The sequence below is a fragment of the Andrographis paniculata genome, unplaced genomic scaffold (assembly GCF_009805555.1).
Source record: "Andrographis paniculata isolate CXL003 unplaced genomic scaffold, ASM980555v1 Contig50END, whole genome shotgun sequence".
NCBI classification, from domain to species: Eukaryota; Viridiplantae; Streptophyta; class Magnoliopsida; order Lamiales; family Acanthaceae; genus Andrographis; species Andrographis paniculata.
In genome coordinates, this window is record NW_026137585.1 from 1,648,402 (window position 1) to 1,674,313 (window position 25,912).

The window sequence follows — 25,912 nt, forward strand, 5'->3', positions numbered from 1 at the left end:
AGGAAATTTACAAATTTAATCATGTATTTATGAAACGTGTTTACTTTTTTCGCCATCATCTTTCTTTTTTTTTTTTTTTTTTTTTAAGGACAAAATTTAATTTGTTACTAGGTATAGAACCAAATCGCGACCTATAAAACATAGGGTATAAAAATAATAATTGACCGTAAGTACAAGACTAAATTTATAAATTCTTGTGCATCTAATTCTCTTTAGCTAGCTTCAGCTACAAATTACATATCTAGTCTTATATTGATCTCTACACAAGCTTTGTTTCATAATTCTAAACTGAATTATTACAAGATTGATTGATGTACCTATGTATGTATGTAAGTATGCTTGCATTTAGACACTTGTTAGAAGATGAAATTCATCGGTAATGAATATATATATTCCATTCAATCTTTGGGCTTGTACGAGTTAATGTAGTTATCTGAAAGTTCCTCCGAACGTAGGTGTCCAAAAATCAACTGTTGTTTCGTGTGTCATGGGAAAGGTGCTCGAGACCGGAACCAAACATAGACCCCGGCTTTTGAGATCCAATTGCATTTCTTCGGGATCGTTGCACTTATTTGAATTCTGTGGAACGAAAAGAGTTACATTACGATGGGTCATGTTTGTTTGAAAATTTTGATGGATGCAATGATGATATTCAAAGCTTATTTAAATTCACCTAAAAAAAAGCCTTAGAGGCTTTTAGAAAAAAAGAATTGATGTATTAAAGTTAAAAATATTTATAACCTATAAAGTTATAAGAAATGGCATAGTGGTAAAATAAATAACTTTTACATGCATTCCACAATAACAAAAATATTATACTTGTAAAAGTTTTTAAATCAAAATAAATAAAATGGAAATTTTAGGGTTAGGTATGATAAAATCGATGACTTTCAAATCAAAAGCTAAAATTGTAAAAACCAATCCAAATAGACCCTTAATTATTTATGGAAAAATTACACATATGTTTGCTCGTATGCTCCCTCCGTCTCATCTAATATGGATGAATTACTGTAGACACGAGAATTTAGGTAAAGTATAATTAGTAAGTAATTAGGAAGTGTATTAGTAAAAATAATTATAGATTAAAATTAATATAACAAAATAGTTTAATTAAGATTAAAAAAATAAATTTTAAATTTTAAAATACGATTAAGATGTATAATTAATTTTCCAAAAAAGAAAAGAACAAATTATGTGGGATGGACAAAAATAGAAAATAAGAACAAATTATGTGGGACGGAGGGAGTATTTTATATACCTCATTTTCACTATGCATCTACATTAATTTATTTCAATATTATGCATTTATTTTTACATAATATTACATATATAATTTATTTTTTATTTCAAAACATTAGACCAATCATCTTTTTTAGATCACATCAATAAGATTTTTAATTCTAAGATTTTACTATTTTCAAAACATCCCAAATTGCAACCAAAGAAAAAAAAAGACCCTACAATTTTGGTTATTTAAAGAAAAATTCGTATCATTTTGATCTTTATAAGTGGATTGAATCGGAAAATAGTCATATATCTCATCAATTATTACTTTGATAATTTTTCATAATTTTGCGCGTAGCACTTATGTATCACTTATTGTAAGTATCTGTGAGCTTTATGCATAAGATTAAAACTATTAGAATGATGACGAGTAAAATTCGATGCACTTAAAGTACGACGAGCAAGTTAGAATTGAAACTGTATTCCCAAATGATATATTGTATACCTGATGCTGTGGAGGACATCCATTTTTCATGTAAGGTGTGCTCAAAACCTTCAAAAATGAATGTAAAATTGATAAGGTTTATTTATTTATTATTATTATTATTATTATTTATTCATTGTAATTTTCCACAAAAATATACTATTATTTCTTACTAAACATTACAACCAAATAACTATTAAAAAATAAAAAATAAAAAATTCCAAAAGAATATGCCAATTGTTTCTGGAGATTGTGTGGGAAAAGTGCTTACTTTGATGAAATTGATTGATGCCAAAGGAAGAATGTGTGGTTCTACAAATATGATTAGTTTCAAACTTTCAATCTTTGTACCAATAGTTTTTATTTTTATTTTATTTTTTCAAAAAAGTGTTTTTGTAATCAACAATTTTATTATTTTGATGGCAGATAAGACCTGAAAAAAAATAAAAATTGAGATTTGAATTCATAACTTCACAATCACAAGTCCATCATCGCACCATCAAACTATCTCATTACGTAACATCAGAGTTATAGGATCAAAATTATCGATAGTTGAAACTTGCAAAACCAAGGGTTTATTTAGATTTGATTTAAAATTAGAATAAATACTATTCAATTCCCATTGTTCATTAGATTAAATTTCAAATAAAAATTTCAATCTCAAATCAAAATCTAACAAACCCTAAAATTTATCTGTATAATTAAATCACATAAAAAATGATTATTCCCTTTATATATATATATATATATGTAACGAAAAGATCTCTATAAAATTCCAAAATCTCTTTTTTAAAAAATTGATAGCAAAAAGTGATATGATACTTGTCACCATTTAATTATTTTGTGAAGAAAAAATTGTAAGCAAACTGTATAAACTGTTGTTCAAAGGATTGACTTACACTGATTTGATCATGAAGAAATTTGATGTACTCAATGGCTTCAGACAGAACAGAAGCTGTATCAGTCTGTGAAACAAATTAACACAAAAATAATCAAGAAAATATATATATATAAAACTAAATAAAGATATAAATGGATTTTTAGTACCCTTTATTAATTTTGTCTATCAAATAAAATTTATATAAAAATAGTTCGATAACTAATTCATTATAGAAAGGTTTGTTGCAACTAACTGAAATATTGTCACGTGTCATGATATAATACCGAAACTAACATAAACTAATCTTGTGAGCAATTTCTAGCACCAAATATATATCGAAGATTATGTGTAAACGATTTCTATATAAGCTTCGGCTAATGAACCAAAATGACAAAAAAATAAAATAAAAAAGTGCGAACGAGACTAAAATAATATTTATCTCATAAATAAAAAGGTGATTGAATTTCTGGAATCCACTTGCTGAAAAGTGATGAAATTTTTTGAGAAGTTATATATATATAATCTATATATGTATTGCATATATACCTTTCCAAAAGGTGAAACCAATTGTTGGAGTGCTGTTATTCTGTCTCCCATCTTCTCTTTTCTCACCTAACAACAAACAAAATATATGTACAAATTAATCATCTCATTATTGAATTCAATTATTTGAATAATCAAGAACAAAAAAATTCGATCGATCGATCTCCATACCTTGAATGCTGGCAATGGCGATGGACTCTCGTTCCGCGGCCTTTTGCTCGATGTTTCGCCGCTGTTTTTCTTGCTCGTCGAAGAACTTGATTCCCTCATTTCAGATGTGTTCTAAATTTAATTATACTTATAGTTAATTATCACAATTATTTTTTGAAAGCTAATTGTGCCTTCATTTGTATCTAACCAAGAAAATCAATAATTTTTATATAGATAGTTATAATATGGGCAAAAAACAACTATCTTTAAAGGAAAAGAAAGCATCCTATTTTATAGTGAATAATAAAAATTGTATAGGAAATAAACTAAAAAATTCATACTACAATAATATTGATGTTTTTTTTTTTTTTTAAGAATTAAATTTGGAAATTTTAAGGATAATTGAAAACCCTAGATCAAGAGTGTGTAATGAATTAATGAAGTATTATCATAGAATTTATTTATTTATTTATTGATTTTTGGGACTGACCTTTAGCTTATCGTCGAATGTCGAATTAGCTGAGGGAATCTGATTTTGTAAAGGTGGGAAAAAGCTCGATCGACCGTCGGCCATGGCGGACGCGTTCCAAAATGGAGTATTGTTCGTGAAATGCAAATGGCTTCCGCCGCCTCCCGCCGGCGGCGTCTGTTTCGGCGGAGATGTTCTCAGAAACGACGACGGCGGGTATTTATTGCTCCACGGCGGCAGCTCCGCCGCCGCGTACGCCGCCATTGGCGGCCGGTTCTGGTAGCTCGGAGCCTGCTGCTCCGGCAATAATAAACCGTACGCAGCGGCGCCGGAATCCGCCGCCGCCGCCGGAAAATTGCTGCTCGCGGAACTCATGTCCTCCTGAAGTAAACACCGGAAACTTCCATGATCGCCTTTTTCACCTCTCCTATTCCAAAAAAAAAAAATTAAAAATTAAAAATCAAAAAATTAAAAAACACAATTAATACAAATTTGGGGAAAATTACATAAACGTTTGGTTCCAATCAATGGTTTGAGAAGAAAGCCCTAATTTCATCATCGGATCGGCCAAAACTCCACCGCCGGCGGATTTCATATCGACCATCTCCGGCGGCCATCCGAAGCTGGCGATGGCATTAAGCGTCGTGGAAATCGAGGTCGGCGGCGGCGCCGACGTTCCCGGATTGTTTTCGAACCTGTTCCTTGATGAATGATCCCACCAGTTTCCGGTTCCCAGCGGAAATTGTTCGTCGTCCGCCATAGCTGCGAAGCTTCAATTCTCCAGAATAATTACTGTTGTCGAAAAATTAAAATTTGGGAATTGAAGAAATGGATTGATCGATGCTTCAGAGAAGTCAGAGAGTTTTCAGAGTATAATTCGGTGATGATGATCTTTCTTTCTCTATGTAATTTTCTCACTCTATATGTATATGATAATATCTGTGATTATTAATTTATTTATTTATACATAAAAGAGATTTTGTGGTTGACTTTTAAATGAATTTTGTGAAGAGTGATTTGACAAGAAAAAGGAGAGGTCATCTTGAAAGCAAATTCCCTGCCAAAGCCTTAACCAATTACAAGTTTTATTAGACATTCTTGTTTGTTCTCCCTGTCTGCAATATTTACTATATATTTTCAGTTTTTATAATAATATTTTATTAATTAATAAGAATGTATAAAATAAATTCAAATAACGATAATGATATACTATTTGTTATCCCTTTATCCTTCTTATGGTTTTTTTTTTTTTTTCTTAATTATTATTATTCAATTTTATTATTATTATTATTATTTTGTTAAAATTTCACTTCTACTAAAAATAAGAAAGCATATAATAAGGGCATAAGGCCAAGTTAGTACAGTGAACCTATTATTTTTTTTTTATTATTTTTTTAATGGTCATGAGTTCCTCTAGTATGACTTGTTTGTCGGACCTAGTTTGTAGGGTATTAAGTTACCCGATGCTCACTTTCTGTAACGGCTGCTGATTCCAAGGTCATAAAAAAAAATATATTATATTATTATGTAAAAAAAAAAAGAAAAAAACTCCAACTACAACTCCAATTTGAAACCAGTCACATATATCAAGGTAGCCAAATTCATTGCAATTACACAGCGCCGGCGCAGACAAAATTGGATTAAGTCAACGTTGTACTGCACAATTCGTTCTTGCCTTGATGATGAAATAATAGTGGTGGAGTCAACGTCACTGACTAATGCCACTACACAAACATTCACAAAATCCCATCATTAATTAAATTAACGCTATCATACCTTTATTATTATTATTATAGATATTTAAATAAAAAATAAAAAAATTTGCTGTTACAATTTATCAAATGCATAATATATAAATCTTGTATTGAGTGCGATAGTTTGTATATTACCCAAGTTGAGTCACTTACATTAAAAAATTTGTATATATTGACACTGGTTAGTCGCAATACTAGTATGATATTGTCCGTTTCGAGCAGATTTGTTTTTGAACTTGTTTCAAAAACCTCTTACTAGTAAAGTTTATTTGGAACTTAAGAAATTTTCTTTACAATTTTCATATGAAACTTGGATCTGCACCCAACAATATCCTCCTTCTGTCCTATAACAAAGTATCCATTTTTTTCATTTTAGTCCGTCCTATAACAAAGTATTTATTTCTTTTTTTTTTTTAAGTAATTGTACTTTCTACATAACATTACAAATACCCTTACAACTTACAATATATTACACAAATGCCATTACCTTTATATCACACGTACTAATAAAGTTATTTTAGTCATTTCTACTTTATTTCTACTATATCCTAATATAATATTAATATTTCTAAAACTACGTGCAAAAAGCAAATAGATACTTAATTTCGGGACGGAGGGAGTATATCATTTTTATGATAAGCCATCAATAGGGTTTAAACTTATAACGTAAATATAAACAGGATTTGAACTTATGACGTTACGGTTATATATTACTATATGAAGATGAACTCGGTGTTTATAAAAGAAGAATATTATGTTGTATATGTCTATAGTATAAATAAGGATAAAATCGATGATCGTGAGGTCATAGATTTAAACTTTAACATCTACAGGTTCATATGCCACATATGGTTCGTTTAATCTTACTTGTCTTATCGAGTTTAATTTACAGAATATTAAGTTCGATCGGAGATTTATCCAATTGGCACTTTTGCGATAAAATCGATAGTTATATTCCTATTAATAGTCGTGTACGGATAGAAGTAAATTCAACTTCCACCGATGCATATAATATTAATTATTATTGTTATTAATAATAGAATACTATAAAAAGAAAAAAAAAAATGAAGAAAAGGAATGAAAGATGGGATGAGTTAGTGGTGGTGAGTGTGTGACTCAGAAACGACGTCGTCGCTCTCAATTTTGACTTTTTGAGAGGAAAAACAAGTCAACGTGATGCTGGTGCGCGTGCGGTAGGGTGGCTCCCACGCGTATGAGTCGGAGCCCTTAAAACGATGTCGTGCGACGTTACTTAACATTCCTCAAACTAATCATTGTGTCGTCACGCAGTATGTTTTCACTTTGGGGTTGTTTTTAGCGTGTCTTCTTTCCAAGTTTATTTTTAAAAATTTTATTTTTCTGTCGCCTGCAAGTCATATTTACTTTTTGCATTATTACACTTAATATTAAAAATATTTTTATATTTTATATAATTTTTTTTTTTTGTATAAATGTTCTATTAGTATTATAAAATACTTATGAAAATATTTTTGCATTTTTTTTAAACTTATACTACGTTTTGATATAGTAACTAATATTCAAATATTTATCTTTTTATAAAATATTAATTCAAATTGTTATTGGAAATATAAAAAAAAATTTACCAATGAAATTCTTTGGATTGAAAATTCAATTTTTTATTATTTAAAATTGAATTTGGATTGATGTATAAATTAAAATGGAGTGTATATTTAGTTAATAAAAAAAATTATATTTAGGGAAAAAATCAACTTTGCTTCTATTATAATTTTTGATCACTTTTAATTTGATTCAACTTAAAATAAATTAATTTTAATTCGATAGTAGTTAATACATACCGAACACAACTGTAATAAGTATGGAATTAGACAAATCGCACGTGTCAAACTACGTATATACCCACAGTGCTAATCATGTAGAATCTGAAACCATGAAAGTGCACACTGGATAAATTTTTGGCCGAACTTAATAGCCTGCTTGATGTAGCATATGTTCACCTTCACCTCTGTGTCATTCTATTTTTATTTATTTTATTTTAATATTAGATTATTATTATTATTATTATTATTATTTTCTAGTCTTTGTAGTGTTTGTGTTATTGTGTTAAAAACCAAATGTACATAATTTAATCGGATAGAGGAAAATATAGAAGAGAATGAAATGTTTTACAGTCAATATTTTATTGTTTTGGAATTTAACTTAATTTTTTATTATATAATTAATAATTTTTTATAAAATATATATTCTTTTAACAAAATATTATATTCAAATTACTATTTAAATAAAAAATAATAATAAAAAAAACTCAAAAAAACATGTTACTTTTCTATAACAAAAATAAATACTCCTAAGAATTATAAAAAATTGATATCAAGTGGGCAACCAAACAGCCACTTCACCGCAAAATAATACTAATAATAAGGATAAGAATAAGAACAACAAAAATGTGATGATACAGTGGCTACGTAAGGATGATGTAATGTTGAAGACACTTTTTAATAAGGTAAGGGTGTGATTGTTTTGGATGGGTTTGGACAAAATTAATTTGAATTTTGTATTAAAATAATATTTGACGAAATATTTTGTTTTCGAAAATACAAACTCCAAATATAGTAAGATTTTGAGAAATTTGGCATCCTAAATTATTTTTAGTATACTTTTATTTAAATGTATGGAATACTTTATCCTATTCAAATATTTTATTATTATTTCAAATTTAAAATATCTAACTCTTTATTATCTATATATAATTATTTAATTGAAATATCAAAATTTTCTATCGTGTCTCTTGCAAAGGTAGACTTATTTGTATTTCAATACCGAATGATTTGTGGAGATAAATTTGTGACTGTGAAATTATGAATCTAAACTCTGAACTGCCGCAGAATTAATATGACAAACGATTTAAAAAAAAATGTGTGTACAATTTTATTTTATTTTATTTTTTTTTTTTGTGACAAAACGTTGCATCAATGTTACACAAATTCGAACTATTCAAACCCATTATCTTACAACATGGAACCCTGACTGGTTGCTACCTGCCCTCCAAATCAGTAAATGTAGTTCCTATTCCATTCTCAGTTCTTCCAATTGCAGCAGCAGATGATCTACAGCTTCCGACAACAATGGCGTCACTAATCCTCAGATCAATCGAAAATCCAGGTTCTTTAGGTTCAGGCAATTCGTCATCAGATGCTAGCATCGAAAGCACAGTTACTATGTCTGGTCTGTCTTCCAAATCTTTCTCAACACACAATAAACCAACATGAACACATCTCTTGACTTGGGAGTAATAATATTCCATCAATGGATCCTTCAAACACTCATCCATTATTTCCAGGATCCTATTTTCTTTCCACAACATCCAAACCTGTCGAAAAGCAAAAGGAGTGATTGTTTATTACACGCCGAAAAAATCATCGAAAGAGATCGAGAATGATGTGTATAAAAAAACTAGCAAGAGGATGGGTTATTACATGTCCTAGGAGGCTGTAAGATTGAGCATTGTCCGCGAAATTTCGGTTCATTTTTCTGCTTATGATCTCTAGCAATACCACGCCGAAGCTGAAAATGTCGGATTTTGTGGAGAATTTGCCCGCAATCGCGTATTCGGGAGACATGTAGCCGCTGTCGAAGAAATTATTGGTTATTTAAGTTCATAGGAAGAAAGATTGAATCCTCTTCTTTTTTTTTTTTTTTTTTTTTTTTTGAAAAAAAAAAATGGAGGGAACTTACTATGTCCCAACGACTCGTTTAGTTGTTTCCGTAGAATTATCTTCTTCGAAAATTCTTGCGATCCCCAAATCCGAAATCTTTGCATTTAAATTTCCGTCTAATAAAATGTTGTTGGTTTTTAGATCGCGATGGATGACATTTAGTCGAGAATCACAATGGAGATACATTATTCCTTTCGCAATCCCAATGAGAATATTGAATCATTTAAGCCATGTTAAAAGTGCGCGACAATCATGATCTGCGAGAATCGAATAACTTGTGAGCGCCGAATGTAATTTAAATCGTACAAACAAAATTTTACGGGATTAAAAGCTACTTTGCACTTAGATTTGTACCGAAGATGAATTTGTCGAGACTTTTGTGTTGTAGATACTCGAAGATTAGTATCATTTCGTCTCTTTCGACGCAACATCCTAAAAGCTTCAAGAGGTTTCGATGTTGAAGTTTGGCTATCAACTTCACTTCATTTTTGAACTCTTCGTACCCTTGTCTCGAGTTTTTCGACAATCTTTTGACAGCTATTTCTTCTTTGGTCAATAACTTTCCCTATTCATCAATGATTGATATAGGCCGAGTATACGATGAAAACTTTCGTTTCTTCGTAAAAAACTCACTAATGTAACATCTTACCATGTAAACCGGGCCAAAACCACCTTCACCGATCAAGTTTTCCTTTGAGAATTTGTTTGTTGCCGTCATTATAGTCGAAAACTTGTATACGGGTAAATCCAAATCATCGTATGGTTTTACGGTCGTAGTGTCTGAACAAATTTTTAAAAAAAGAGAGAAAAACATAAGAAATAATAGATGTTGTAAGACTATGTGATATATAATTAATGATGCATTTTTTCCACGGATTTAAGTTTTCAGATGAGATGATCATTTAACAATTTAACAATAGCGAAACAACGATTGAAAGTTAAGTTTCTTACCTCGCGCCTTCATTCGTCTTGCCATGAAATGTATACATCCATGAAGGAAACACGAGATGAGAACACCGGACACGATGAACATCGTGCGCTTATTCGACTTCTTCGCCTTTTCTAAATCCATGCTCGAACCTAGAAAGATTACAAGTAACAACGAAAATCAATAGCGTTAAATGATCATTTTACCTACAAACTTAAATTTATTAGAAATATGCATCACTAATTACATATTATAACTATCGCACCATCTCCATGCCAAGAAGTCGTAAGTTTTGAAAAAAATAAAAAAGAAACGAAAAAAAAAATCGACCTAGCTCAGAGCGTGGCAACCGTATATAAATTATTTGCCTATTGTCCGCTCTAGAAAGGTATCGGGCGTCGATAAGTTCCCCGAACCACATCAAACAACCACTCCCTCCGTCCGTAATATACGTATTAGCGTACGCTATACAACTACAATTTCTCAAGCAAGTGTCTTTGCATTCGCCAAGGCTCGCGCTAATGTTCAACGAATAGTTCAACATATCCGGATAAGAGATCCCGGCGACCTCGAGAAAGCCATGGTCTCGAATCATCGAGCAATTCAACTTCGTCACTCTAACACAACCTCGACTCCAATCTTGAATGTCCCAATCGCTTCGCGACTTAGGTTCGAATCCTTCGAAGCATCGGCATTTGACTTGCATCCCCGGTGTGCATATCCCGAAAGGACCACATTTTCCGTACTCTTCGCACGGGTCGAGCGGTTTTTCAGTCTCGCATTGATTGCTAAGAAAAGCGTCGAACCGGATACGTCCAACGTTATCCTCTTGAGAGTCGAGTTTCGCCTGTAAGGAATCGATATCGATATCAACTTCTCCCCCGCGAAAACTAGCTCGGGTGCGGAGCCGCTAAAATAAAGGCCATTCCACGTCCCAGTTTGAAATTCTTTCCTCATCCCCTCGAGCAACACCGCGTCCGCCAAACCGTGGTTGTGTATCTTAAGTACGAACTCCCCCGGCGAAGGATCGTCGGAGCTTCTCCACGGCTCAAATATCTCTCGACCCCCGAATCTGCGTCGTCGACTAATTTCATCCCCGGCAACAATGTGTCGGTTGGATGATCGAAACTTTGCCACATGCAACTCTTCGACGAATCTTCTTCGCATGTCTCGTCGCCGAGAATGAGGTTCCTGGTGTCCAAGAGCCGTAAAATCGGATTCAACGACAGCGCCGGCCATCGAGGAATTTGATGACCATACTATACCACCTCGGCCATTCTGTATAGCTAGAGACTTGTTAACCATGGGTAAGTGTACCCCTCGAGTGTCGACGATCGGATCGACTCGGTTCGCGACCCAAACGACGACGTTTGGTGTATGTCGATACCATATGCCTACAAATGTGTTGTTGGATGATCTTGGGGAGAAAAAATCCCATCTCGAATATTTGATTTGGTGAGATCAAAGTGTTCTTAAACCATGGTTTGGTTTGGAAGAAGTATGTCGAATGCAAAGGAGGATTTCGAAAGGATCAAATGAGTGAATGAAAGAACAACAGAAGATTAGAAGTTCAATTCTCATTTTTTTTAAAGTTTGAGAATAAGTTTTATCAGATTCTGATGTTTTTTAGGTAATGGAATGGAATCATCGATCTTATCTTTTTTTTGTAATTTTAATTTATTAAATAAAATGTGAAATCATATTTGATTTTCTCAGTTCTTAGTCTTTTAACCATAGAACTTAAAAAATTCCTAAATACTAAAAAAAAATATACAATGGTTTTTTCATATGTTTCGAAAAAAAAATTTAAAAAAAAAATTGAAATAAATATTCAGGGGTTGTAAAATCACATCAATAAGTTATGGAAATTAAAAACAACAAAACGAAATAAAAAAAATTTGGATACACGGTGTATGATATGGATTGGTGACTGAATTGAATAATTACAATAATAGTTGACTTCAATATTCTATCGTAATTTAAAATTGATTTAAAATAAAATTTTGAATTAAATTTTTATTTAAATAATATTTTAAATATACTATTTATAAAAGAAATATAATAAAGGATAAACAAACAAAGAAAGGAAGCAAACTAACCTTAGGCATTGCAGAGCGTGATCCGTCACCAAAACTCCCCACAGCTGCACAATCCATGGCGAAAATGATGAAATCGACTGGTATCTCGAACAGATATTTCTCTCTTAGTAACAACCGTAACATACTTGAGAAAGCTATGGCAGTCCCCGCAAACTCTCAAATTCTTCGTCACCGTAATCGCCTTACGATCCTTAAGCCTAAGAACACCATACGTAACCGCGAGCTTCTCGCTATGATACAGAAGTATTTGCTCCTTCTCTTCCTCTCCCACGTCGTGATAAACGTAATCAGACTCCGCCGTGTACCCAAGTTTCCGAATTTCCGCGAATAGTTCCTCCAATTTCTTGTATATATCCCGCGAATGTTGGTGCGACCTGTCGCTGCCAACGAACGCGTGAACCATCCCGTTAACTTCAATCCAGCTGCATCCCGGCGTTTTCTTGAATCCCATTTCCTTCTGCCGGATTCGAACGTTTGCCGCGTCGTCCCATCGTTGGGCAGTCGCGAACAAATTGAATAACAGGACGAAGTTTCCGGTTCCCGTCGGGCCCAAGCTCAGAATTCTGCTGGAAACTTGCTCGCCGAGCCCGACGTTCTTGTGGATCTTGCACGCCGAGAGCAGCGCATTCCACAGCTGAACATCGGGCGTGATTGGCATTGCGGAAATGAATTCGTATGCCTCGGATAATTGCCCGGCGCGGCCGAGAAGATCGACCATGCAGTAATAGTGCTCCGTTCTCGGAACGATTTTGAATTTCGATTTCATTTCGGAAAAGAGATGCTTCCCTTCGGAGACGAGGCCGGAATGGCTGCACGCCGATAGGAGCGCGATGAATGTCACTTCGTCGGGTTCGTAACCGTCTCGCTGCATTTTGTCGAATAATAATATCGCGTCGTTCCCCAGCCCGTGGATCCCATAACCGAAAGTCATAGCGTTCCATGAGACGACATCCTTGTGTGGCATTTTGTCGAACACTTTCTTAGCAGCGTCCATCCGGCCGCACTTAGCGTACATATTTATCAAAGCGTTGGAAATCGAAACGTCGGCTGTGAATCCGCGAATTACCGAATAAGCATGCCCACGTATGCCGTGTTCCAGCGCCGCTAAATATGAACAAGCCGGGAAGAACCCCAACATCGTCGCTAATTCAAGCTCGACGCCTACCCTTTTCATCTTATAAAACACTTGTAGCGCTTTCTCGGCGTAACCATTTTGAACGAAACCAGCAATTAAAGCATTATAAGAAACGGAATCCTTGACTTTCAGCTCTTCGAAGAGGCTCACTGCATCCTTCACCAATCCGCACTTCGAATACATTGAAAGTAGCGTATTTCCCACCATTACGTTAAAAAGAAAGCTCGACTTCACAATGTAGCCGTGCAGTTGCCTCCCGATGCTCGGATCATTGAGTTTCGCACAAGCTCGGAGCAATGTAGAAACCATAATTGGCGAAGCTCCTTCATCGATCTCTACCCTCATTTCTTTAAACAATTTCAGACCTTCTTCGATAGAATTGCAAATTACACAAGCTCCGATCATGGCTGTCAAGGCGACATCAGTTTTTAACGACAATCCATCTAACACCCTCCTTGCCAACATCAACTCGCCACATTTTCCGTACATATCAACAAGCGCAGTTCCAACAACTACGCCGATCTCAAAACCTCGTCTCAAGCAAAATCCATGGATTGTCTTTCCCTCCATCAAACCACTTGCATCTCCAATCGCCGGCAGGACTGCGGCAATTGTCGACGAATTTGGATCCACGCCTCTCCATTGCATCTCCGAAACTAGACTAATTGCATCGAGACACATCCCATTCGACGAGTACCCTGCAACCATTGCATTCCACGCAACGACGTCTTTCTCAGGCATTTCGTCGAACACCTTCCGTGCATCCAACGAACGCCCACACTTGACGTAAAAATCAACCAAAGCAGTACACACAAATACATCATTCTGAAGATGCAACATCTTCACACGCTCGTGAATCTTCAAACCAGTCTCTAAATCCTGCAGGGCAGAGCAGGCCTTGAGCACGAACGAGTAGGTGAACTTCGTCGGATTCGCTCCGGAGTCCACCATTGCAGTGTACAAATCGATTGCTTTCTCGAAGGGCCCTTCCCATGCGTAAGCCCTAATAATTTGGCTCCATAGTATGGTCTTGTTGTTCCTTTCTCGAGATGGAATTGAATCGAACACGCGATGCGCCAGCTGAGGCTTTCTGCAAGCAATGTAGAGACGAGCCAAGTTGCCGAGGATTGATGAATGGCGTCCCGAATCGAATTTGAGGAGATAACCATGAATGATTTTGCCGTGTTTCAGTGATTTCAATCCAATGCAAGCTTCGAGAAGTTCTAAGTAGTTATAGATGGTTGAGGTTGAGGTTGAGGCAGTGGCGCTGCCTTTCATTCCTGTCTGGTTAATTATTCATCTGTGTTGTTATTTATGGTTGGTTATTTATTTTGACGTTGATATAAATATTATATTAAAAAAACGAGTATAATATATATTTATATAATATACTCCCTCCATCCATTAAAAAAAAAATATTCATTTATTTTTTCACAGTAAAAATATTAATATTATATTATAATATAGTAAAAATAAAATAAAAATAACTAAAATAATTTGATCAGTATATGTTGTATAAAAATAATAACATAATATATTATAAATTGTAAGGATATTTGTAATATTAGTTACATAGTTCAGTTACTTTTGTTACGGGAGGGAATATGATAAATACTTTCTCCAAAAAAGTCAAATTTATTTTTATTGCTAATTTTAGTAAAGTCAATATTTATTTACAATACATTTCAATATTTATTTACAATAAATAGTACTGATTTTATTACATTTTTATTTATTTATTTTTATTTTTAATCAAATTTTTAAAAATACTTTCAATTACCTATCATTTTTTCAATAAAATATTTTTTATTTTCTTAAACTGCCGGATCCAAATGAGCTATTTTTAGTGGACGGAGGAAATATATATTCTCTCCAGTCTGCTAAATAAATTCTCACTTTTCTTTTTAGTCCGTTCATTAAATTTATTTTAATACTATTTGGTAAAGTAAACGAATTAATATTTACAACAAATATCACTAATTTTATTATATTCTTTTTTCATTTACTTTAATTTTTAACTAAATTTTTAAAAATACTCTAAACTATCTATCACATTTTAAATAAAATATTTATTTTTTTAAAACTTCAGACCAAATGTGCTAATTTTAATGTCCATTCAATAGAAAATAAATTGAAAATAAACACACCTTAAGTATTGGGCTCGAATGGGCCTATATTAGGCCTAACTCTGAATGTTTTTTATACCGACCCGGTCCTAGCTGAGTTAAAATAAACTGAACCGGTATGGGCCTGGCCGCCCGGTTCACTAGCCAAGCAGCATCGACTACGGAGGACACGTATCCAAAACCCTACAGTCACTCTCTGCATGTGGCCATGGCGTCGACTTCTTCAGACTTCAATGGCAAGGCAAGCCCTCGCCTGAGAAGTTCAGCTCCGAGTCCTCAGTTCAGCAGTCGCGTGCTTTGATTTGGTAAATTGTAATTGAATTTAATCTTTTCGGTGGCGGTGGTAGTTCTTCTTTCAATATGATTACTATTCTGCGCAAGAATTTCGCTTGCTTGTTGCAGAATCACGCTCCACGCCACTGTATATCAAGCTCTCTTTGTCTTCGATTTTCCTCTGCTTCGAAGTATTTGAGAGTTAATTGCTTCCCCTGCCAATTCCGATTTATGTGTTCATAAATTCCTAATTACTCCTCAAGCGGGTTCGAAGGCCGCCTCTATATTGAATGGAGTTAAAAACCACGAAAAATGTGTTTCAATCCTCTTATTTTTCCGAGAGATCGGATTTTCTGATACTGAAATGGAGAGACTGCTGAGATGCTAGTCTTGAGAACACCATTAAACCTAAAATTACGTTTTTCCAGGGGGCTGGATTTAAGCCTGGCGACATATCCACGATAGTATCAGTATGCCCTGTAATGTGTTGTTAAATTTGAATACTAGAGTTATTCCTTCATTATCTAAGCTGAAAGCGTTGTTAGGAACAACTGATGCTGTTGTCAAGCTTTTGAGGAGATCTGGATGGTTTTTAAGTTGAGATTTGGAGAAGACGATGACGCCGAATATTGAATTCTTGAAGAGCCTTGGTATATGGATGGAACGAATAATTAAACTTATGTACCTTGATCCAAGGGCTTTTGTGATAAGGCCGGAATATCTCAGCAGGTCTGTAGAAAGGGCTGAGAAAATGGGGGCCGACAGAACATCGAAGATGTTTATATATGCTGTTCATATTGCCTTTGCATTGTCCGGGAAGGTTTGGGAGCTGTGGATTTTCGGAGAGTGACTTATCAGCAGCGTTTCGAAAGATTCCGCTGATCTTCGCTAAATCCGTGGAGAAGTTAAACAGAGTAAAAGATGTTGTTTTGGCCACTGGGAAGTTCGACATGTCTTGCATTATTAATTACCCGTCGTCACTTTTGTACAGCATAGAAAAGAGGTATAAGCGGAGGTTTCAGGTTTTGGAAATTTTGGGAAGGAAGAATCTGATTAAGAATTGGCCCTCTCTCAGCACAGTCTACTTGCTGTCGGATGAGAACTTTTTCAAGAGATATGTTGACCCTAATTTGAGCAAATTTGGCCAAGACTTGGCTAAGAATTTTCCTGTGCTGAAGGTTGCAAATACAGATAGAACATTGGCTTGAAAATTGGAATTTGTTTTAGCCAATAGTTTCCGGATGATTTGGTCGGAAGTTTTTGCTCGTCTGTTGTCTGTTGAGGCTGATATGACCGCGCTTAGAGTTATATTTGTTTAGAGTTGCGGCCAATGTATGAGGTGGTTAGTTTCCCTGTTCCCTCAAAACTCATTATCTAACTTTTGTCGATTCTTACATGCTTTTGAAGTGTTCTTTAGGACTCAGATTTCATTTTTATTGCATCGAATGATGAAATTGAAGCAACCTCTGGTACCTTGCTGTTTTCTGGCGATCGATTACTTGTTTGCAGAAATATCTCTTTATCGATCTTGTGCTTTGTTTAAATTTTTACAGTGATTCGATAGCCTTGTACAACTGTGTTCTGAGCTTTGTTATTTTGACCCTTTTTAGTCATCGACATTTTACTCATGATTATCTGATAATTGGACAGTTTGTTGAGGAATCATACTACTTATTTACCGAATTGATTGAATAATGTAATGATCTAAACTTGCATATAGTAGTCGATATTTAGAAAATAAAAAGTATTGCTTAAACAAGAGAGCTCTTGCTTTCGAAGCGACTCATATGTATGGTTATGAAGACACTAAATCTTGCATTGTTCTATTGTTTTGTTGCCTCATGGAAGGTATATATGAATGATGATTGAGCTAACTCGTATGTAAGTCGAAAAACCGATCAATTTTCATACATGTGCTTAATTCTTCCTATGCTTTAAACATCTTGAATTACTCTTAGAAATATTTGTTTTGTTTTACAGACTAAATTTGTTCTTAATTCTTCCTATGCTTTAAACATCTTGAATTACCCTTCGGAATATTTGTTTTGTTTTACAAACTCGATCCGACAAGGCAGATCATATTCGTTTAACTTTTATAGACATTGCTTATGTGACTTTATTATCCTCTTTATACATTTATGAAATTGTTCAAACTCTCATGTCAATCTTAAAATAAATCTCATGATTCAAAATCAAAGAGAACAATGCACAGATACATTTGCAATGATCCAACTTCATCTGTGCAACAATCAAATCTTTAAATTCACCAAGAAAGTTATCAAAATTAAGAGTCTTTGTTCTTAGAGATTTTTTTTTCTCTTTTTTAAATACAATGCTTACAATTATGTTATTTTTATTATAAAACATCACATCAACGTACTTCGAACTCTAAATACAAATAAAGAGAAGCCAAAATAAAAATTCAAGAATTCAGTACTCATTTGATTTAGATTTTATATGATTTTGTAAACTTGTGACTGTAATAGGTTCAAACTCGAGTTTGCATGATATTAAGTTTGGTTGGAAAATTACTCAATATTTATTTTTAGTTTCAGATAATTACAATAGATTTTTATGCTATAAAAAATATACTCTCTTCATCTCATAACAAATTATTTATTTATTTATTTATTTTTTCATAATAAAATATCTATTTCTTCTCTTGGTAACTTAATTTATTACAAATATCCTTATTTAGTGTAGTAATTATGAGATTGAGGGAATATATATTATTTATTATTGTATGCTATAGTCAGTATTTTGATAATTCGATATATTTTTTCAATAACTGTTCCCATCTACTGTTATTTTCACAGACATCATTGGCTTCAGTAATTTTCTCATCATTTTTTATTACTGCAAAAAATTTGACTTGACTGGGATGGCCGAACGTAGCGACTAAAAACCTTAATCCTCGCGGTCGCGGACAGGGCGGGCGGTCAACCCGACGACGTGCTCAACGGGGTCGATGTTTTAGCGGAAGATTTTCCCGACACTGCAGATTCCACTGAACAATCGGCGCATTTCTGATGATTAATCGCTATGGATCGATTTTGGAGACTGTTTAAAGGAAATCAAGCAATCGAACGAAACGACGGTGATGATTTCGAAACCAGGTTTCTTCACTCCAGGTAATCGAAAATTTCGCTTCCTTGTCTGTGCGATTGAATAGATAACCCTAACCTCGATTAGAAAAAATTAAAAAAAAATCTGGTACATTTGACGGAAGAGGTTAATGGTGACTAGAACCAATTTTAGTGGTTAAAAACTGTTTGTGCGTATGTATTGTTGAAAAGTCAATTCATTTGAAGCAGCCATACGCTGTTTGGAATCAAGGATATAGTAATAATTTATCTATGATTTGACGTGACTAAGGAAAACGTAAAAGGGAATTATTTCTTTTGGTCAACTGTGAAGCATTTCAACTATGAAGGATTTCATAGTTTAATTTGTATTTGCATTTAAGGGTGACTGTTAGATACAGCTGAATCTTCCCCTGGGTTCACTATTCTGGCTGCGATTATGGAGAGTTACAAATCCATTTTGATTCTCTGCTCATTGCTTCATTTCTTCACATTCTTTAAATTCTCTTTTGGGCTGGACACACTCTTGGCTAACCAAGCTATTGTGGATGGGCAGACATTGGTATCTCCAAACCAGATGTTCGAGATGGGGTTCTTTACCCCGGGGATATCGAAGAACAAATTCTTGGGGATATGGTACACAAGCACGCCGGACGTGGTTGTTTGGGTTGCAAACAGAAACAATCCCATCAGAGATCAAGAAGGGCTCCACTTGGCCATAGTTGGAAATGGAAGTCTTGCTATAAGTCATGCTCAGGGGATTATATGGTCAACAAGTTCTTTTGGATTGGTGTCCTTTCCAATTTTACAGCTCTTGAATACAGGAAACCTGGTTCTTGTGGAAAAGACAAATGAGAGGTTTATACAGTTGTGGCAGAGTTTTGATTTTCCAACGGACAATATGTTGCCAGGACTGAAGATCGTTTATGATCCTGATGTTGGTAAGGAGAAGAATTTGACATCATGGAGAAGTTTGGATGATCCTTCCCCTGGTGATTTCTGTATTAAGATAACCAACCAGGGCTTGCCTGATTTGGTACTTTTCAAGGGGTCACAGAGAGCATATCGAACTGGAGGATGGAACGGGCATTGTTTTAGTGGAGCACCACCGTTTCCCAATCCAGTTTACAAACCGGAACTGGTTTTCGAAGAAGGAAAATTGATAACAATGTCGATAATATATGAGACTTCAACTTCACAAAGACTGGCAATGGATAATTCAGGTTCAGCCTATCACTTCCTTCTGAATTCTGGAAAAAATAAGTGGAATCCGACCTATGTAGCTCCACAAGATCCATGTGATGAATATGGGAAGTGTGGTCCTTTCGGGATATGCACATTCGGGGTTTCAATAAAATGCAACTGTTTGATGGGATACACCCCAAAGTTTCCGAAAGATTGGGACTTTCAAGATTGGTCTGGCGGATGCACTCGAGCATCACAATTAGACTGCCAGATTGAAGATGATGATTTTTTAGAGGTTACAGGAATAAAGTATCCTGATACTTTACAGGTCTGGTTAAACAAGAGCATGAGCCTTAGCGAGTGCAGAACGACGTGCTTAAGAGATTGCAGTTGTGTAGCATATACAAATCCATACACAACTGATGGAAGCACTGGCTGCTTGATCTGGTATGGAGAACTCATTGATGCCAGATACCTTTCTACACCAAATAACAAGCAAAAAATCTACATACGAGTGCAAAAATCAGAATTAGGTAAGTGTTATCCACTATCCATTGGTATCTTGAATTAAACGTAGCAGATTATTGTTTAATGTATGCTTTTTCTGCAAAACCAGATGCTTCAGGTAATATATTATGTATTATTCCAACTGAATTGTTTGATCAAAGGCATGCTATGTATAGGAAGGTGCTTATATGAAATTTTTACATTATCCCTCTCCTATTAAATGATTACATTCTTCGCCGCCATAACCGGTGCATCTTGTTCACTAACTGTTGAGAGTTCTTTAGTATAGCTTTTATTGATGAGTTTTGACATGTCTACATACGTCGGTGAAATCACACAGATGAATAATATAGATCAACTCTTTGAACGAGTGATGGTAGTCAAATAATAATATACTTATCTACCACTAATGAAGGTTCTGTGTTTTTGCCTTTTAGATTCTCTCACTGCCATACAGAAGGAGGTGAAAGAGAAGAGCAGGCCAATCATGTTAATATTTATAGGAATTGTTTCTGGGGCTATTGTCTCATCCTTTATTAACGTGGGTATACGATATATGGCAAGACAAATGAGGGAAGGTGAGAAAACCTATGAAGCAGATTCATAGAACTTCACTTATTAACTTTTGGATTCTGCCACTGAATTTGGTCCGTTGTTTCCATACATTGCAGTAGAAAAGGCTGTAGAGGATGTGGAATTACCTTTATATAAGTTTTCAACGATAATGACGGCAACAAACAACTTCTCCACTGATAATATTATTGGAGAAGGTGGTTTCGGCCATGTTTATAAGGTATTGTGTTTCGATATGTTTGGAAGTATTTTGGAGCTTTGGATTGGTTTGGGAAGAGTAAAGAGTTAAATACATTATAGGGGTTTGATGTGATATAAATAGATATTTAATGTGATATTTTGAACTGAAAACATGATTTTTGAATGTGATTTTTTAGTGAGAGAATATTTTATGCATAGTGCGAAAACAAGTTTGAGAACATAAGTAAATAGAGTGTTTTTCGTCATCTAAGGTTCTTATTACATTGACTATATTTGATCAGGGCAAGTTATCTTCTGAAGTAGAAGTAGCCATCAAAAGATTGTCAAGAAATTCCGAGCAAGGTCTTGCAGAGTTCCAGAATGAAGTTACCTTGATTGTTAAACTTCAGCACCGAAACCTTGTTAGGCTTCTCGGCTGTTGCATCGAAAAAGATGAAAAGATACTAATTTACGAATTGCTACCAAACAAGAGCTTGAATACTTTTGTTTTTGGTACATCCTAAGTTTCATTTTCATTTTCTTCTTCATCATCTTTTTTGGTGTAAAATGTTAATAATGCAATTCACAAGCTACTTTTGAATCTGTGCAGATCCAAATCGAAAGACACATTTGACATGGCCTAAGCGGTTCGACATTATCATGGGAATTGCAAGGGGATTGTTATATCTCCATCATGATTCTAGATTAAAAGTTATACACCGTGATCTCAAAACAAGCAACATTTTGCTAGACGAAAATTTAAATCCAAAAATTTCAGACTTTGGCATGGCAAGGCCTTTCGAAGAAGATGAATCTACTGCAAGAACTAGAAAAGTTGCCGGCTCGTAGTAAGCTTTCTTCAACCTCAAACATAATTACTTACTTTCACAAGGGCCTTATGGATCGATACTTTTATGCAGCGGCTATATGTCTCCAGAATATGCAGTTGCTGGAAAATTCTCCGTGAAGTCCGACATCTTTAGCCTTGGTGTTATATTGCTCGAGACATTGAGTGGGAGAAAGAACCGCGGCCTTAGAAATAGCCATCAGTATTACAGTCTTTTGGCATACGTAAAAGAACTTTTCTTCTAATTACTAACCCTCTTAAGCTACATTGGCTTTCGACATTTGCAAAAACTAACAAAGAAGTTCTGAACACTGCAACAGGCTTGGTTGCTGTGGAAAGACAACAAGACTTTGGAGCTGTTGGATGAGTGCCTAAAGGACACAATTATCGAATCTCAAGTGAAGCGATGCATACAAATCGGGTTGCTATGTGTTCAACGAAGCGCAGAAGATAGACCCGACATGATATCTGTGTACTCCATGTTGGCTACTGACGAGGGACTGTTGCCTGAACCGAAGGAGCCCGGATTTTTTGTTGAAGCGGGTTCGGACGTTGTGAGAAGTTACAACTCAACAAGTGGCGATTGTGAGAATGGAACTATGAGCATGACCGATCTAGAGGCTAGATGAAGAGGCCATTGTTGTTAAGCTTTTCCGCAGGCCTGTAGATATAGTGTAGATTTAGTGCAGTATACATGTTCGAACATATTTGGGGATGGTTACTGTGCTGACTGAGGTAAATCATCGTAGTTATGGTTACTGTGTTGATTTGTTCCGGTCAGCGTACTTGTGTTATATAAAAACAAAGTGTAGTTTATATTTCTAGGTATATGATATATGGTTGTACTTAGTCTTCCTCGTCAGGGAACCTACGACCAATCGGTTAACAGCCGACTACTCTACCACAGAGCTATCGAGGAACAACTGGAGATTTGATCTCAAATAGAATTCAATTCCCGTTCTCAAATCATGACCAATATAAGCTCGAAACTATTTCCTTGATTAAGTTTTGAAGTGATGTCAATAGCTGTCTCTCTTAAAAATTTATACTTGTAGTCCCGTAAGGGATGACCTAGTGGTGTAGGGGTTGGACTTGTGACTGTGAGGTCATGGGTTTAAACCTCGACGTCTCAGGTCACTTGCCACACATAGTTCGCCTAGTGTGACTTGTCTGTCGGGCCTAGTTTGCAGCGTATTAGGTTCTCTGTGCACACTTTCGGGTAGCGACTGCGGATTTCTACGTCACTAAAAAAAGCAAAAACAAAGGGATATACGCCACTACACAAATCTTACACATGAAAGATGACGAATGGGGATAGTGAGACTCCAATATGGGACTTCCCGACTTTAAAGCTTTTAGGTGAGACAATTATTTAATATCATCTAACATGTTATCAAAGTCGAGAAGTCCCATGTTCAAGTCCTACAGTCCCATTTGTCATCGTGGATGCATAAAAACATAACACATATATTTCCATAGAGCATTATGTTATATACTTTTATTACATAACACAACTATAATTTTCACAAAAGTATACGTATTAATATTATTTTAAAGTTTGATATTTTTTCACTATACAACTAAACTATTGTGATTCTAATAATAGAAGTACATTCTTTTATCTTATAATCACATCAAAACTACTATCCAAACAAAAAACTAAAATCAAACTACAAAAGAATAACAGTAGAGGCCATTCATTTCATCTGGCCTCTACATCAGAAATGCTCATTCTTCCATTCTCCATATTTACACTTGCTGAGGCATAACTTCTCACTAAAGTAGGCCTCGTTTCGACGCAAAAACCCGGCTCCTTGGGCTCGACCGGTATCGCCTCATCGGACGCTAACATGGAGCATACCGATATCATGTCCGGTCTATCTACGGCAAACTTTTGAACACATAATAAACCAACTTGTACACATCTCTTGACTTGGGATTCGATAGAAGTCGAGTTTAGGCAGTCATCCATCAGCTCGAGAGATCGGTTTTCTTTCCATAGCAACCACGCCTGCATAATCGCGCCGAGAGGCTATTTGATAAACATTTTTGTTTTTACTAATGTAGGATAGTAGTAGAAGAAAGAAAATTAATACATATTCCAAGAGGGTGTAGTAGCGGTAGCAGTTGTCGAAATCTCGATTCTTTCTTCCGCTCACTATCTCTAACAGTACGACGCCGAGGCTAAAGATGTCGGACTTCATTGAGAATTTCCCGGCAATTGCATATTCTGGAGACATGTAACCACTGTATAACACTATTAGTCGTAAGGTTTCTACGTAAAAATTTAATAGAGTTTGAAGCTCTGTTTACATAGACATTTTTTGAACTTTTGACAATATTCAAACGAAAGGTAACTTTCTTAAAAATATCACCGTCAATTTTTCTTTTCTTTCACAAAATATCAAATCAAATACAGAACTTTTTTTATTCAAAACTCAAAAACTTAAAAAAATTTCTATTTAAACATAGCCTTCGTTACGCGAGTTTGAAGAAAACTTACTATGTTCCAACAACTCTTCTTGTTTCCGAGGTAGATTGATCCTCTTCGAAAGTTCTTGCTAAACCGAAATCGGAGATTTTTGGATTCAAATTTCCATCTAGTAAGATGTTGCTAGTTTTGAGATCTCGATGAATAACTTTCAATCTCGAATCATGATGAAGATATAGCAATCCTCTTGCGATCCCCATGGCTATGTTGAATCGATTAGGCCATGTCAAGTGTATCCGTCGATTTTGATCTTCACATTAGCTTGGTAAGATCAATGAAACTACAAACAAAAAAACCAAGAAGTTGATCAATATGTTTCGAGACTTACCAAAAATGAAAGTGTCGAGACTCTTGTTCGGCAAATATTCATAAACAAGTATCCGTTCCTCCCTTTCGATGCAACATCCCAAAAGCTTGACAAGATTTCGATGTTGAAGTTTAGCGATGAGCATAACTTCGTTCTTGAACTCTGCTAGACCTTGTCTCGAATTTTTCGACGATCTTTTGACAGCGATTTCTTCTTCCATGGATAATTTTCCCTGAGCAGAAATGGTTGACGCATTAGCTGTCATAATACTAAGAACATGATTCTTACAATGGCTGCTGTGAAATGTTGTGTGTTTACCCTATACACATGACCAAAACCTCCTTCCCCGATTAAATTTTCTTCGGCGAAGTTGTTTGTTGCAGAAATTATCGTCGAAAACTTGTACAAGGGCAGCTCAAGATCCTCATCGGTCCTTCCTTCTAACAAAGTTTTAAGAAGAATCAATCAATGGTTAAATTTCATCCTACCTTTCAAAATGTATTAATAGATTATGTGTTTGTTACCTACCTTGCCTTATTTGTCTTGCCAAATAATGTATTCCTCCATTGATGAAGCACGAGACAAGAACTCCAGAAACAATTGCTATCACTATTAACAAGATCACCATGTTCTTCTTCTCCTCAGTTAAAGTAGCTTTGGATTCTGTAAGATCAAGATAAGAAAAAATTAATCGGAACAAGAGAATTTCGATTCGCGGCTATCCTCATTCAATATTTTCCGAATCTATGCTCGGAATAGACTCATACTTCTCTTCTTTTCAATGAACATAATTTGAAAGGCGAATCGAAACTTTGAGGTAAAATTGTTGATAACTCTCTTATAGTTCGAAAAAGTCTGCACCATACTCCCTCATAATTTAGATACTACATTTTTAGAAAACATACTCTTCCATGATTTACAACGTTTTCATTTTTTATAAAAACATGAAACAGAATCCCTTAAAAACTGCTCGAGATTT

General features: G+C 34.8%; 4 protein-coding genes and 1 pseudogene across 6 annotated transcripts in view; 1 reads left to right on the forward strand and 4 right to left on the reverse strand.

The window, feature by feature from the left end:
- LOC127253254 (G-type lectin S-receptor-like serine/threonine-protein kinase At4g27290) overlaps positions 1-25,912 on the reverse strand; it is a 65,386-nt gene that overhangs the window by 38,040 nt on the left and 1,434 nt on the right. Inside the window, exons 2-7 of the mRNA XM_051277732.1 lie at positions 25,462-25,596; positions 25,252-25,373; positions 24,955-25,165; positions 24,639-24,876; positions 24,232-24,382; positions 23,789-24,146 (exon numbers count right to left, since the gene is read on the reverse strand). Of these exons, the coding sequence (XP_051133689.1) occupies positions 23,838-24,146; positions 24,232-24,382; positions 24,639-24,876; positions 24,955-25,165; positions 25,252-25,373; positions 25,462-25,596 (1,166 nt within the window). The 3' untranslated portion in view covers positions 23,789-23,837. The remainder of the gene's footprint in view (positions 1-23,788; positions 24,147-24,231; positions 24,383-24,638; positions 24,877-24,954; positions 25,166-25,251; positions 25,374-25,461; positions 25,597-25,912) is intronic.
- On the reverse strand, positions 132-4,709 carry LOC127253261 (transcription factor bHLH123). 2 transcript variants are annotated; one of them, XM_051277740.1, is made up of 8 exons: positions 4,257-4,709; positions 3,772-4,177; positions 3,303-3,413; positions 3,135-3,200; positions 2,608-2,673; positions 1,730-1,777; positions 958-1,008; positions 458-579 (listed from the first exon to the last, which is right to left on the reverse strand). In XM_051277740.1, the coding sequence occupies exons 1-7, from the start codon at positions 4,508-4,510 to the stop codon at positions 1,006-1,008; spliced, it is 954 nt and encodes a 317-aa protein (XP_051133697.1). In that variant the 5' UTR covers positions 4,511-4,709; the 3' UTR covers positions 458-579; positions 958-1,005. The 2 variants fall into 2 exon arrangements, with proteins under 2 accessions (XP_051133696.1, XP_051133697.1); XM_051277739.1 differs by lacking the exon at positions 958-1,008 and having other exon boundaries at positions 132-579; positions 4,257-4,704.
- LOC127253258 (G-type lectin S-receptor-like serine/threonine-protein kinase SD1-1) lies at positions 8,428-11,517 on the reverse strand (annotated as a pseudogene).
- LOC127253256 (pentatricopeptide repeat-containing protein At3g16610) lies at positions 11,535-14,645 on the reverse strand. Its single transcript, XM_051277735.1, has 2 exons — positions 12,227-14,645; positions 11,535-11,598 (listed from the first exon to the last, which is right to left on the reverse strand). Exon 1 carries the CDS (start codon positions 14,637-14,639, stop codon positions 12,252-12,254), a length of 2,388 nt encoding a protein of 795 aa, XP_051133692.1. The 5' UTR covers positions 14,640-14,645; the 3' UTR covers positions 11,535-11,598; positions 12,227-12,251.
- On the forward strand, positions 18,569-23,117 carry LOC127253253 (G-type lectin S-receptor-like serine/threonine-protein kinase At4g27290). 2 transcript variants are annotated; one of them, XM_051277730.1, is made up of 8 exons: positions 18,569-18,891; positions 19,400-20,561; positions 20,973-21,113; positions 21,207-21,328; positions 21,591-21,801; positions 21,899-22,136; positions 22,209-22,359; positions 22,456-23,116. In XM_051277730.1, the coding sequence occupies exons 2-8, from the start codon at positions 19,421-19,423 to the stop codon at positions 22,762-22,764; spliced, it is 2,313 nt and encodes a 770-aa protein (XP_051133687.1). In that variant the 5' UTR covers positions 18,569-18,891; positions 19,400-19,420; the 3' UTR covers positions 22,765-23,116. The 2 variants fall into 2 exon arrangements, with proteins under 2 accessions (XP_051133687.1, XP_051133686.1); XM_051277729.1 differs by lacking the exon at positions 18,569-18,891 and having other exon boundaries at positions 19,188-20,561; positions 22,456-23,117.